The sequence below is a fragment of the Boleophthalmus pectinirostris genome, unplaced genomic scaffold, assembly GCF_026225935.1.
Source record: "Boleophthalmus pectinirostris isolate CB_2022bp ecotype Guang Dong unplaced genomic scaffold, ASM2622593v1 HiC_scaffold_21, whole genome shotgun sequence".
Lineage (NCBI taxonomy): Eukaryota > Metazoa > Chordata > Actinopteri > Gobiiformes > Gobiidae > Boleophthalmus > Boleophthalmus pectinirostris.
Genome location: NW_026571175.1, coordinates 20,048,825 through 20,062,247, shown reverse-complemented (window position 1 = coordinate 20,062,247; position 13,423 = coordinate 20,048,825). Strand labels below are relative to the sequence as shown.

Here is a 13,423-nt window from a genome sequence, read left to right as displayed (position 1 = left end):
TACACCATCAAAGAGGGGCTGGAGGCGGAGAGGCGCTGGAGATGTGTGGAGTGGGCGGACAAGATACAGCTAAGTCATATGAGATGCATTATCAGAACTTTACATGAGACCTCAAAGATACTGCTCACAATCTGGGCATGTCAATGTGTGTGAGTGTGGGTATTTATGATTCTTTAGTTTGTTTATTTAGATAATGTTAGGTCTGTTATAAATCAATCTTCATAAGAAAACTTGTATATAGTTACTCCAAAAGTCAATGCCTTCAGTAAATGTGATTCTGAAAATATAAATTTGAACTCAATATACTTTGAGAGTGCAAGGTAAAGAAAAAGCAGTGAACCAATGAAGTATAAAGTGCAGTTAGAGGAGCGTCACATTTCATAAGTTTATTAATGTACTTTTAAAAGTATAGTTCTCACCTGCGCTCGATGCTCGCCCACTGCGAACTGCACCACAGCGAGGTTAGGGGAGGTGCGACTGCCCTCGATGCGCTCCACGGTGGAGGAGTCAATCTTGAGTTCGCTACTGATCTCTGCGCTCTGGATGAAGTCCTCCGTCTTCAGGTCCTCAACGCGCTTCAGCTCGCCATCCGCCAGCTGGATGATGGAGCCCTTGATGAAATACGGAGGCAGCGCGTGGGGCAGAGAGGTGTTAGAGGCAGAGGCAGGAGGTCCAGAAGAAGAGACCAGTCCTTGAGAAGCAGGGATGATGGGGAGATGAAGCTGTCCCTGGACCACAGTCCCAGCGGAGGCCTGGTACACGCCCGCGGGTGAGCCCAGAGGGTCTGTTTTGGTGGGGAAGGGTGCAGCCTGGGTGGACGAGGCAACCCGGGACGCATCCAGAGAAGTGACTGCCCCGCTCACAGGGATGATGACGGGCTGGGCACCAGGAATGAGCAAGTGTTGAGGGAGGCAGTGCTGAGCCCCCGCAATGTACCCGATTATGGGCTGCTGGGGGAAGGGCAGGCCCAGGGACAGTGGTTCTGTAGAGCTGTGTGTGGTCTGGATCACAGTCTGGGGGGGTTTTGGACTATCCACACTGGGAGGGGGAGGGGCTGGAAACGTAAACGTGGACGTGCTGCCGGACGATGAAGGGGTCCTGACTGGTTTGCCTGAAACAATGCTACCTCTCTCCACATGTGAAGATGAATGCTTATCAGGACTAGATCTGGGCAAATGGTGGTCACTGTGGCTGTTGGGCATAAGCATGCTAGATATTCTGAGCCCAGAAGGATCATGGGTAGTGTAGTCTGATGACAAAACACGTGAACGAGCTTCATATGAGTCCCGCAACTTGTTCCCAGACTTTGACTCAAACCGTCGCCCACGTTCCACCTCTCCATTATGAAGCTCTCGAGTTCTAGATCCCCCTTCATCTTTTCGTGGGGGCCCATCTGCATACTGCAGCAAAACTTGAGACATGCCATGCCCCAGTGCATGCTGGGAGTGCAGTGAATGGGGTGCATGGTGGTGTGCAGAAGGAGCTGTTCGGTGATGTAAGTGGTGCGGTGCAACAGAGTCTGTAGAGGGTGGGGGCATGGAGGTGCGGCTGGAGGAGCGCTCTGGTTTGGTGTGAATCGTCTCTGTGTGGGTGTGAGGGGGTCTCTCTGTGTGTGGGGGTCTCTGGGGTGGAGGCGGAGGAGGGGGGAATATCTGCGAGGGGATATAGCCTGGGTACGATGTGGGGTATGGGGAGGCGATGAACTGTAGGTTTGGAGGCAGCTGTGTGTAGTGGACTGTCCCTCCAGCGGTGCTTTGGGGAGATGTGTACAGTGTGGGGAGTGATGAAACTGGCCTGACTGAAGAAGAAGAGGGGAAAGTGTCTGTAGTGGAGGAGAGGGGCTTGTATTCCGACTGAGAGGTGCTACGGTTCGCCCCTTCGCTGTTACCACCCATCAGCCACGGCAGGTTCTCTGAGCGGGGAACATCACTAGGGGGCGCCATAACGGGGGATGAGTGCCGGTCTGATGGTATTGTGCTAGAAGGAATCTCCCTCTTCTTTGGGGGCAAACATTCTTTACTTCGTTCCTGGTTGGACTTCATATTGATGTCAGCTCCACACAAAATCCTGGTTCAGTTCCTTTCAATAGTCTTGCCTTAATTAATTATTCTACCTTGTGTCTGTATTAAATCTGTTACACCAAAGAAAGCACACAGAGTCAGACTTAGATGAAGGGCGGTTGGTGAGAGGGAGAGGCTGGTCTGGGTTGGTTGTTGGTTGTTGGTTGCTGGGTGTTCCTTAGCGATTGTTGGGTGTGGTCTGAGTGTTGTGGAGGGAGAGCATCACGACGTCACACCTGCTGCTGTCGCCCTTAGCGACGGGCCAAGTGCGCCGCTCTTCATGAGGAATCATTTCCCTTCAACAGGAAGTCTGCCCACACACGGAGAAATCCTACAACACACAAACATGCCGGATGTTAGGGAAATCTAGAATGTAGATGTATCCAACAATTTAAACACCCAAAACAGATTAAAGTAAACCAATTAACAAAGAAAAATTATGTTGAAACAAGTTGAGGAAAGGCTCCGGTCTATATAACAACAAAGATAAGGTTTGTGTTACAGATATCTAGCTTACAACATTCTCAACATATGGCTCTTTGCAATGGCATTCAGAAGTAACGCACTCCCCTTTCCCAAGGTATGTACTACAACATTTACACTGGTGAACCATCTGTTCAAGAGAATCCCTGCTGCAGAATATGGAGCGTTTGGAGAGAATCCCATAAATAATGTACAAGCACCAGCTCTGCCCCAACGCACTCCTCTGTGGTTACTCTCATAGACTTTCATTTATGCTGACAGATTCTCTTTTCCCCAAGTTTACACTCAAATACATCAAGTGGAACATCTATTTTTGAAGTTAAAGACTCCTTTGAAAGTGGGTCAAGTATTAGTTACTTCCTCACAGACTATAAATGTACAGCAGAAGAGCAGAGTTAGCACAACCCTTAAAGGCAAAAGAATTCTCTGTTATGGTGAGAAATTAGAAGAAAGTTTTTACGGTTGCTGTCCGAGCCCATACTACGAAAGTCTCTGGTTTAAATATGTGGCTTGTATGCAAATGTACGTAGATGCAAATTTGTCTTCGAATGTAAGTGCATGTTTGTGTTATATGATATATGCAAACACCTTACAAGCATGCAGTTTATTCTCACAAAGACGAGGCAGTATAGATGCAAACATTTAGTGTCACAGTCAGCAATGTTACTTACATAATTTCATTTTGTAACTATGACCAAAAGAGACTGTGGTCTACCTGTGAAAACAAGACAAAGCTGGCTTGATTTAAAAATATGGATTTGACTTAAACTACCAGTCAAAAGTTTGGACTCACCATCTCATTCAGCGTTTTGTTTCTTTGTTCTTACAACTTGTTCTTACTACTATGTTTTAGATACATATATATTGAAATATATATATAATCAAATACATGAAGCAAAATACATGACATGGGTAATTTGAGGATTTGAATATTTCTATATACAAAAAACAACATCTTATTTCATATATTTGATGTCTTCTGTATGTATATCAAAAGTAGTACACATACAGAATGAGACAGTTCAAACTTTTGACTGGTAGTGTAGTGGTCTCTGTAATTCAGAGGGTTTTCGAGCGTACTTTGTGGTAGTACCATGATGGATATTTGAACACAAATACATCATTCAAATACATGGCAAATACAAGGAAATACAACCCAAATGCAGAGGAAGACACGGCTGTCTACAAGCTGATAATAGAAGTGATAATAAACTGTAGGAGCTCTCAGATCCCCGACATGTCACAGAGCTGTCATATCAGAGCCTCTCCTAAAACCACTGAGGGCTCCTGCTGCCAGTGCTCACAGCTTTTATCTACAGGCACAGCCCTGACACCTCACTTTGTTATATGGAGAAATATTGTACTTATGAGGTGTAAGAGGATACAGTCAGGGGAATAATACCTTTTATAAAACTCTGACTGACAAATTATTTATGTATAATCTATGTCCTTTTATAGTCTTATTTTAGTACGGAATCAGGAACCTTAGCAACTGTAGTGCATCCTAGTTTGGCATCGCCCTCTAATTTCTGTTTAAACACAGGAAGGTCTGGAATCAGGCACACAGTGACTCTTACGAACATAAAATGCTAATCCAATCACAGCTGTGCGATGGAATATAAGTGTCACATTAAAAAAACTAAATATCCGGGTGTTACGAGAATTAAATGTCATAATTTTACGAGAGTCCATAGTCCAAAGAAATATTACAAGAATAAAGTCGTAGTCTTTATTCTTTATTCTCTTCTCTCCTACTTTATTCTCTTTAAATTAAAACTTTAATGTTAAAATTTTATGATTTTTATTCTCGTAGCTCCTGCATAATTTATTTTTTCAATGTGACACTTATCCTGTCATACGTTGGTATATGTAGCGTATATCTCTAAAATGTGGAAGACATTTCTCAAATGTTCTTGTATCATTCAGGAATATATATAAGTTTAGGAATAGTGTGTAGTCTTGCTTGGTCAGGCTACACTGCTCAGTTCTTGATAGTTTTATGTGGAGGGCTAAAGGGAGGCAGACAATAGGGCAATCCAGTGTTTGTAGATATAAGTGAACTAGTGAATCTAAATGGCTTTTATTGACAGAACATAACAATGAAGCCGTGCTCCAGTGTCTTAATGTAGCTTTTACTGTACACAGAGTTAATGGAATAGGCTACAAGTTCAAATTAGTTCACTGAATTATCTCTATAAAGTATTGAAGATAGTAAAAGCTCTATGGGAATCACACCAGCCACTGACCTACATTAGCAGAAAAGAGTGTATTCCTTGCTTGACTGCCACACTGTGAGTGAAAAGCAGTGTCACCTGAATCTTGCTGAGTTTGTAGTGTGTCTGATGAGGAGAGAGGGCAGATCAGATCACCTGAAACTCTACCTCTGTGCCCTCTATGTGCTTCAGTCTCTCACCACACTGCACAATGACTCACTTCTCCAAGACTAATCTCCAGAGAATGACCAGGGACAATCACGGAACGCCATTATACCACTGCGCGGCCATCATCCAAACACCCAGTATCAACTAACCTCTGTGTCATTGAGAAAGGACTTACAGGAATATGATGTAATGCCAAATGCTATTGTTTCTGTTACACTTTCACAGGTTAATCCCATGCTTTTTTGGCAGATGTGGGTTAAGTGTTCTGTGAAAAGGTAGTTTTCCGTAATGGGCAAGTTACACAGTCTTTTCTCTGAACAAAGGGTCGGCCAAGGTCTCATAACATTCAACTACACCCATTGCACAGCTGCTTATCTTGTATAACCATTAGCAATAAATGGCACAAATATTTATGCCTTTTATAGAAATCTATTTACAGAAAAGGACATTTACATCAAGAATTGCATTAAGTCGGACCACTGGTTGTCAGGCAGAAGAAATTATTATTATGTGTGAATGTTTAAGTAACAACATACTTCACAAAAGATTTAATTTAAGCATTTAGTTGTCTAATTAAGTAAATGTTTCGCAAGTCAGTTTTTGCAAGAGAGGGTTTGAGACAGAGTTTATAGTATTGTTAATAATAGCTTTAGTATAAACTTTTTTTTTTTTTTTTTTTTTTTACAAACTTTTGGCCATTCAAGACATGTTTTGAATTGCTTTCACAATAAGTTTAACAAAAAAGGAACAAGAGCAAACTTCTGATAGGAAGCAATGAACCATAATGTACTGCAATTTATAGGGAAGCACTGATCCAGCTTTTTATGTTCGATACCGATGTTGATTCAAGTATCTGCCGTTATCCGACATCGACCTATACCAGGGTAGAGACAGGAAACATAAATAAAACACAAATGGTGTATGGCAAACAAATTATCCAAATGTGTTTTGTTATTGTGTTATTTATCATATGAAGTAATTACCGGACAGCTTTGAAGTTCAATATTACAAAGTGTTTAGGGCACATATTTTCAAATCATCGTTTTACACCAATTTACAGACCAAAATGGGATATCGACTGGGCCAGTATCTTGGCACCAATATCTAATACACTAAAATTTTCAATATCGGCACTGATATCTGATACCAGTCATAAGGGTGTGCAAAAATACTGAAATATTGATATATCGTATTGTTTAATATGATGATACAGTATCGATATCGTGGGCTGCTGTATCGATATATATCGCCAAGAGTATTTTTTTGTATATTTTACTAAATTATTTTGTTACAGAGCTACAGTTTTGTTGCTTGTTTAGTGAAAAGAAACTTGTTTATGTGACACATCTGACATATTCACTGTTTTGATGATTAAAATGGGTGTGTTTCATATTCACTTTGCACAAGAAGTGGTTTAACAAAGACTTTTAGACTCACAGCAGTGATATGGCCTTCAGTTTTTATTGAACTGTATCGAATCAATTTGAAATATATCGTATCGAATCAAAAATGCACTCTATCGAGATATGTATCATATCGGCAAATTCTTAATGATACCCAGCCCTAAGCAGTAATGTATTAATGCATCACTACAATGTTTGACCCCCAAGTTTAAACGTCCTAGTAGCTGCAGATTGAGAAGATTTAAACTGTAGACCTGCTCATAATCATAATGTTGATCAAAGAGATAAGAGCAGTGTGCTGTGTTCTCTCTCTCTAAATATAGTCTGTGCTGCTGGATTACTCTCTCCCCTCTGTGTGACACTTCCTCCTGTTTGGACCTGACTCAAGCCTGGTTTATTAGTCATCAGTGTTTGTGCATACATACGACTGTGGGTGTCTGCGGTGTGAGCACAAGCACGTAACACGAAGGTCTCCCACTAAGGAAACTCAAATAAACAGCAAACAATAGTCATAACATCCCAACAGTATCTTAGATGTTTTAAAATACCGATTATGCTCAAGTGCTATTATAGCAAGATAGATATATGGAACATTTCAGAAAAAGCAATAGCATCCTAATGGAGTCAAGCAGATCAGAGAAAAGTTACTTAGTGCACTTTAACCACAAAAACACATTAAAATCTCCTTATCCCTTTGTTCAGAAGAGTACACTGCAAGTTTCTGTTTTTTTTTTTTTTTTCATATTACAATTTTGACAATACCAAGAATCTCAAGTACTGACCTCCAAGCTGAAACTAAAATAGACCTAACACAAGCGTTCATGCAGTTTAAATATCGAAAGATGTTTGAAATAATGGGTGAAGAGAAAACACCACTTAGGCAGCACGACATGACTTGCACTTTCCCACCCCTCCACATCACTGTACTCAGGGCGCTTAAGAGTACAAGGGTGAGCGAGGGGCGAGGGAGGGTGCAGCAGACACACACATGGAGTGAGAGAGAGAGAAAGAGAAAGAGAGAGAGTGCAAACATTTCAGCTGCAGAAACGACTGTGGGAAAACTAGGCCACTTTTAAATTCACATCAGGATTCAAGCGGACACTCTCACGTCTTCATTCCGATTTGTGTAGCGAGTACTCACCACTGCAGTACAAGTAGCACACTTCTAGTTTCCTCTTGTCTTGTCTTTTCCATCCTCTGTTTACTTCCCTGTAAGAAGTCTGCTCGCTAAACTGTCTGTGGAAAATCCCGGCTCACAGCTCCCAAACTGTAAATCCCAAAGTCCTGATAGTAAGTACTGCCTCTATAGTACTCAGGTGATCCTACATAGTACACACACACACACGCCTTCAGGGAGGGAGTCCCGAATGCAGCGCTTTCGACAACGTGGATTATGCAACAGCCTGAATGCCAGCCAGTGCCCCTCCCTCTACCCTCTTCCCTCCTCCTCCTCCTCTCTCTCTCTCCCCCCGCACCACGCTCAAGCCAACTTCATCAGGTATTCATTCAAAAAACACACACACGCCAGCTGGCTCCACGCCCGGGCCGCGCTTACGAGCACAGAAAGGGTAGTGTGCAGTGAGTGGGATGGGCAGGAGGGAGGGAGAGGAGACAGTGGCACATGGGAAATGCTAGTACGTAATTGTGAAAATTGACATCTTTTAGCATGTTTTAACGTGAGTTTTACAAGAACAAGGTGAAAGAATACTGAACAAATTCAAGACTGTGAAATTGTAGTTAATCAGTATGAGTTTACATTTGCTGTGAATACAGTTACTGAAAAGCAACTTAAAACTGCACCATGTAACTTTTGGTGGGGGGGGTTGCCACCTGCTTGACTCCATGATGTCATTGCTTTTCCTGGAATGTTCCACAGTCTGGAATTCATGGATCTAGCAGCAGACAAGCAAATGGTGTCACCAGGCACCAGGCCAAGTTACAGATCAGATCTGAGGAGAGGCAAGCATGCTCACAGTAAGATTATATTATATATTTTAGATTATGCATAGTAAGATTGCATGTTTTTCAAGGTATTTTTGAGCAATAAAAAACTCCGAACCTAACTAAAAGCAAACTAGTGAATAAAAAGATAAATATGTTTAATGTCACAAAGTGCAACATTCCAGGGAAAAATATAACATTTTACAAAACAAATTAGAATGCAAGATTAATATTGTTGAGCAATATATGTATACATATGTATAAAAAAGAAAAATAGTGCAACTATAATTTTATTTTACTAAATAAAATTATGACCAAGCTAAAAATAAATAGATAAACAAAATACAGTCCTGTCATTCATGTCTTTCTAGAAATACATTAATAAATGGCAGTGATCACATCTAGGACCACACTACCATCTTTTAACCACTAGATGTCAGAACTGCTCCTCTTTCTCACAGTGCAGCTATTTCTGTTAGTTAGTGACCTAGTTAAAGCCCATTTGGATGTAAATATAGATGAGATGGGCTGCCCTGCAAGAGAGGAGCATTCACACTAACAGTTCATAAAAACTCTGCCGCCTTGGTCCTTATTCCCCCTGGACTTTATGGGTCTAAACACGCTCAGAGGAGACATCCTGTTAGTGTTGGGTGGACTTCCTGTCAGCTTCAATTTGACTGAGTCCCACTTGAGATTTTCATGCAGTACAGAGAAGCGTAAGAGTTTGCTTTAGGTTAAACGGTGGAAGGAATGCAAAAAGAGAGATAGAAATGTGTAGTCACCTCCAGCAAGGTAATTTGAAATACAATTTGATAGAGGTGAAAAGTAACATGATATCAGTATTTTACTTGGATACAAATTTAATATGTTGAGTTATTGTTGTAAAATGTTTCTTTTCAGTGGGTACGAGCTGTCTGCTGTATCTTTAGGGGTACTTGGCTGGATAAGAGATAGTAGGGGTTAGTGTACTTTACCTTCTGTTTTATAAATACAGTAAAAAGTAGAAGAAAAAGTTGAAATAGAAGTTATATTCAAAAGGCTCATATTACACTATTTTCTGATCTTTGTTATCATGTTGTTTCCTCATCAAAGACATACCTGGACTTGTGTACTTCTCTCAAACGGTCTGTTCCACCCTATGATGTCATGTGGTACTACAGAAAGTTCCCCACTGAATCATCTGGACACTTTCAGCCCTGGAATCACCAATTTCTCCTGAACAAAAGGTTAAAGGTAGCTGTTAACTTGAAAACTACCACGTCATAACATCACAAGTTGGAACAGAGCAGTTTTGCAGATATAGACAAACTAATAATAAGGGAGTACTCAAACAATATGTTTTTATTTATACTCACGTTGTTACTTAGCTATGAAACAATATATATAATATATTATATTATATATTTAATTTCCAAACATACTACATCCTAGTTTGTAAATTTGTGAGATCCAATAAAGACTCTTTTTGGTCTTGGTCATTTTTAGCAAAGTCTGTCCAAAACTCAATGACTAAAGTCCACAAACAACACAGGCAGAAGCTGAGACCACGTGTTACTTTCACAGATATTCATTGTGTGAGTGACCTGAGCGACCCGGCTGCACTCAGCTCTAATTGGAGCCACTCTGCATTTAATCATAACTCATTTGTGTGGGTTTGTTTACAATCAGCATCCAAGAGGAAAACAGATAGACTGAATATGAGGCGCTGCAGGAACTAAACAAACAAAAACAATTAGGAAAAGATTAGATTCTTTCAAAGGTGATTTAAGGCGGCATAAGTTTGGATCAACACCCTATAGATGTATAATTATTCTTCTTCACCATTTGCATATTGACCGCCTGTGGTTTTATTATATTATTTCCTTGTGAAATTGTTTGTTATCGTCTTCCACTGTTTTCAAGCTTCTCCAGATCCACAGTGTAAATATAAGATAGTTCTAAATGTTTTACCTTAAAATAAAGATTAAATAATTAAACAGCAAGTCAGATTGTTTAAACAAGAAGGGGTTTGTTATGATTTACCAGTGTTTGACAAAAATCATTATCTTTCCCTGTGTCTCCTGACCTATGCAAAACAAACAAACAACTTTTTCATTTGAAGTGACTGACTGCAATTATCTTTTCATTTTTTTAATTAGATGTCCTTCCTGAAGACATAGAGGTCATTGGCAGAGTAGTTACTGTAAAATCCTAAAAGTTATTTTAATGTAATTCTTGTTTTGTCTGAGTTATACAACCTCTTGTACGGTCTATAGTTCATATAAGTAAGCATTAAACAATTAGGAGCTGTGCGTTATGTGGTCGCGTGGAGTCGTAGAAGTGTGTTTGTCTACAGAGCATAGAGCTAGCCTCAGTTGCAGCCAGTCACTAAGGAAACTGATGAAGAGCTGCTATATATACACACACACTCTCTCTGCCATATACATATCCCACAGTGCACTGCTCTCCCTCTCTCTCTCTTGCTCTCTCTCTCTGTCGTACTCTCTGCTCGCTCGCCCACGCAGTAACCAGACGCTGCAGTTATGACGACGGGAGAACCTTCCAACTCTTCTTCTTCTTCTGTCAGCAAAAGTCGGGGCGTTTGTTTATTGTGGTGTCTCTCCATCTGTCTGTGGGGACGTGTGACTGCGACAGGTGTACAAAAACAACACTGTGATGTCATCCGCTTCAAGTCACACATCCAGGTTGGCAGGCGGAGTTCAAAGAGGCACCGGGGATTATAATGGGGAAAGGATTAGACATCAGAAAGCACTGGAGGGAGTTGTAACTATAGTCTGTAGCAAACCATAAAAACAGAAAATCTATAACATATAGCTCTATAAAATGGCTGACTTAGTGCCAACATAAGTCCCAGTGAATAAAAAAAAAAGCAGAATATTAAATAGATCAGATAAGAAAAGAGACTAGATGAAACTTGCGTTGCCTGGAATGTTCCGCAATATGGCATTAAACACAATAATCTCCATAGAGGCAAGATGCCTGGGAAAGACAGATTCTGCTGTGCACTATTGCACAATTAAAAGAAATAAGTTATAAGGGCTATTGTGTGAAGGGTGATATAGTTATACAAAGTTACTTATTTCCAGTAAGTAAACAGAACACAAACCATAAAAAGAGACATAGGCTACTGACAATACAGCTGAGAATCAATTATATGAAAATTGTTCACAGTATTTAAAAAGTGAGAGCCTAAAGTTTTAATCTAAATTTAAATATTGCAACTTCAGCAGCACTACAGTCTATATCTATGTTATTAATGGATTTCAACTTGTTCTTATATGTAACATTTTGAAGACTTTTTTCCAATAACAAAATATATATAATACTTTATTTTTTATTGCCGATCGCTATACAAACAGTCCTAATTTTTCAACATTCTGGAAACCATGGATATCTCTGTTGTCTCCTAAAAAGTACTCATGGTGTAGTGTGCTCCTACGGCCCTGATCCACATTCTATTCATTCACAAAGGTCCTAATCCGTGAACACAGTGTTAGATCGTACTCCTCTCAGCCACATACGACTGCCCTATACGTGTGTGCATGTGTGTGTACGTGAGTGTATGTATGTCTGTGTATGTGTGTGTATGCGTGAGAAGGATTAGGGAGGGACTGGAATGGATGGGCAAATCACTGCTAAGCCTCTCTATTGCTCTCTAATCCTTCGGAGTGTACACACAGCCACACATGCATCAGTGCCAGCGCACATATGTACAAACCCACTGTCACACTACAGACTGACAACTGTTCTGGACATAAAGCATTTACGTATTTTCCAAAACTGTGTACCCTTACATGTAACTTAAAAATTCAAAAAGATGAAGAGCCACTAAAAAATCCCTTGTCTTCTAAAACATATGTAATATGCAACTATTTTTACTTTGCCTTTGAAAATTATTCGTCCTCATCTGTCATTGAGCTAAACTGAGGACGCAAGTTACACCTTTGTAGACTGCAAATTTAACACCGCCATGTTGTGAATATAAAGCACAGCACTTCACTTCAATTTCTACAACACTTAAGTTATAGAAAATGTATAAAGGCCATTGCATATTACCGCTGTTTTATTTAAGAAGAGCTATTTTTCATTTTAAGTTTAGCTTTATCATTGTGTCATGTCAGGACAAGAACAAAACAATAATTATGAATGTGTTTGTTTATGGACTTTAAGTAGGCTCAACTAAAACTTAACTTTTTAAGGGTGCATTGAATCACAGTTATTATTCTCTGCAATAGCCTTTAAAGCTCCGTGTGAACGGGGCATGTTTGTCATGAATGAATGTCTCATTGTGATTCTGAGTATTTCTCTTTAAAGTACAGTCTGACAGTAGTGGGGGACATGTCACTGTGTGGGCGGGCCACAGAGACCCCCACAGGGACGATACTGTCCACAGCCTGGACACAGAGGAGCTGTGTGCACTGAAGGTGAGCCTGTCATATTCATACAGGCTAATTGGCTTGAATAGGCCCTGTGTGAATGAAGGGCAGACAGGAGAGATGGCACAGCGGGCGTCCTTGTCGTCTGAACAATGCCTTCCACCTTTTACAAAAATGTCAGACACCAGTTGAGCATGCAGACCCCCCTCTCTTTCACACACACACACACACACACACACACACACACACACACACACACACACACACACACACACACACACACACACTGACACACACATGCACTGACACACACACATAAACACTCTGATACACACACACTCATTAGCCCTTTAAAGGCTTCACAGAGCACGCTCCAAACAAACGCAGAGCACTCAAGGCTCACACAGGAGTCCACACGCCGCGCAGCAGTGAGCCCGGCCTGCTGACAATAGACCATGATAGAGCCGCCCACTGTATGTATGCATGTTCATTCATTCTACAGCACATACAGATTGTAATGACGTGGAAAATGATCACAGCCAATTTGTGTCATTGAACAGTGTAGCCATTGTCGGGAGGGTGCAGGGTTTCACGTGGTGGTTGTCAGGTAGCCATCTATAAGAAAGACTGTTAGCAAATAAATGAGGTTTGTTTTATTTGAAAGTTTGCATATACATTAAACTGACAGTAATGTAGGTTTATATGTTGAAAGTAACATCGTGTTTGAATATTCAGTCATATGCATTGTTATTTTGGTTGAGACTTTGGTTTACAATCTG

The 13,423-nt window shown here is 40.7% G+C and overlaps 1 protein-coding gene across 3 annotated transcripts in view; it reads right to left on the bottom strand.

Moving 5' to 3' along the window:
- Positions 1-13,423, bottom strand: part of atxn1a (ataxin 1a) — a 60,508-nt gene that overhangs the window by 7,338 nt on the left and 39,747 nt on the right. The window contains exons 1-2 of one of the 3 annotated variants that reach the window (XM_020932540.2): positions 9,367-9,455; positions 420-2,391 (exon numbers count right to left, since the gene is read on the bottom strand). In XM_020932540.2, the coding sequence (XP_020788199.1) occupies positions 420-2,042 (1,623 nt within the window). In that variant the 5' untranslated portion in view covers positions 2,043-2,391; positions 9,367-9,455. Of the gene's footprint in view, positions 1-419; positions 2,392-7,468; positions 7,721-9,366; positions 9,456-13,423 lie in introns of those variants that run through there. The other 2 variants (XM_020932539.2, XM_055157087.1) reach the window with 2 other exon arrangements.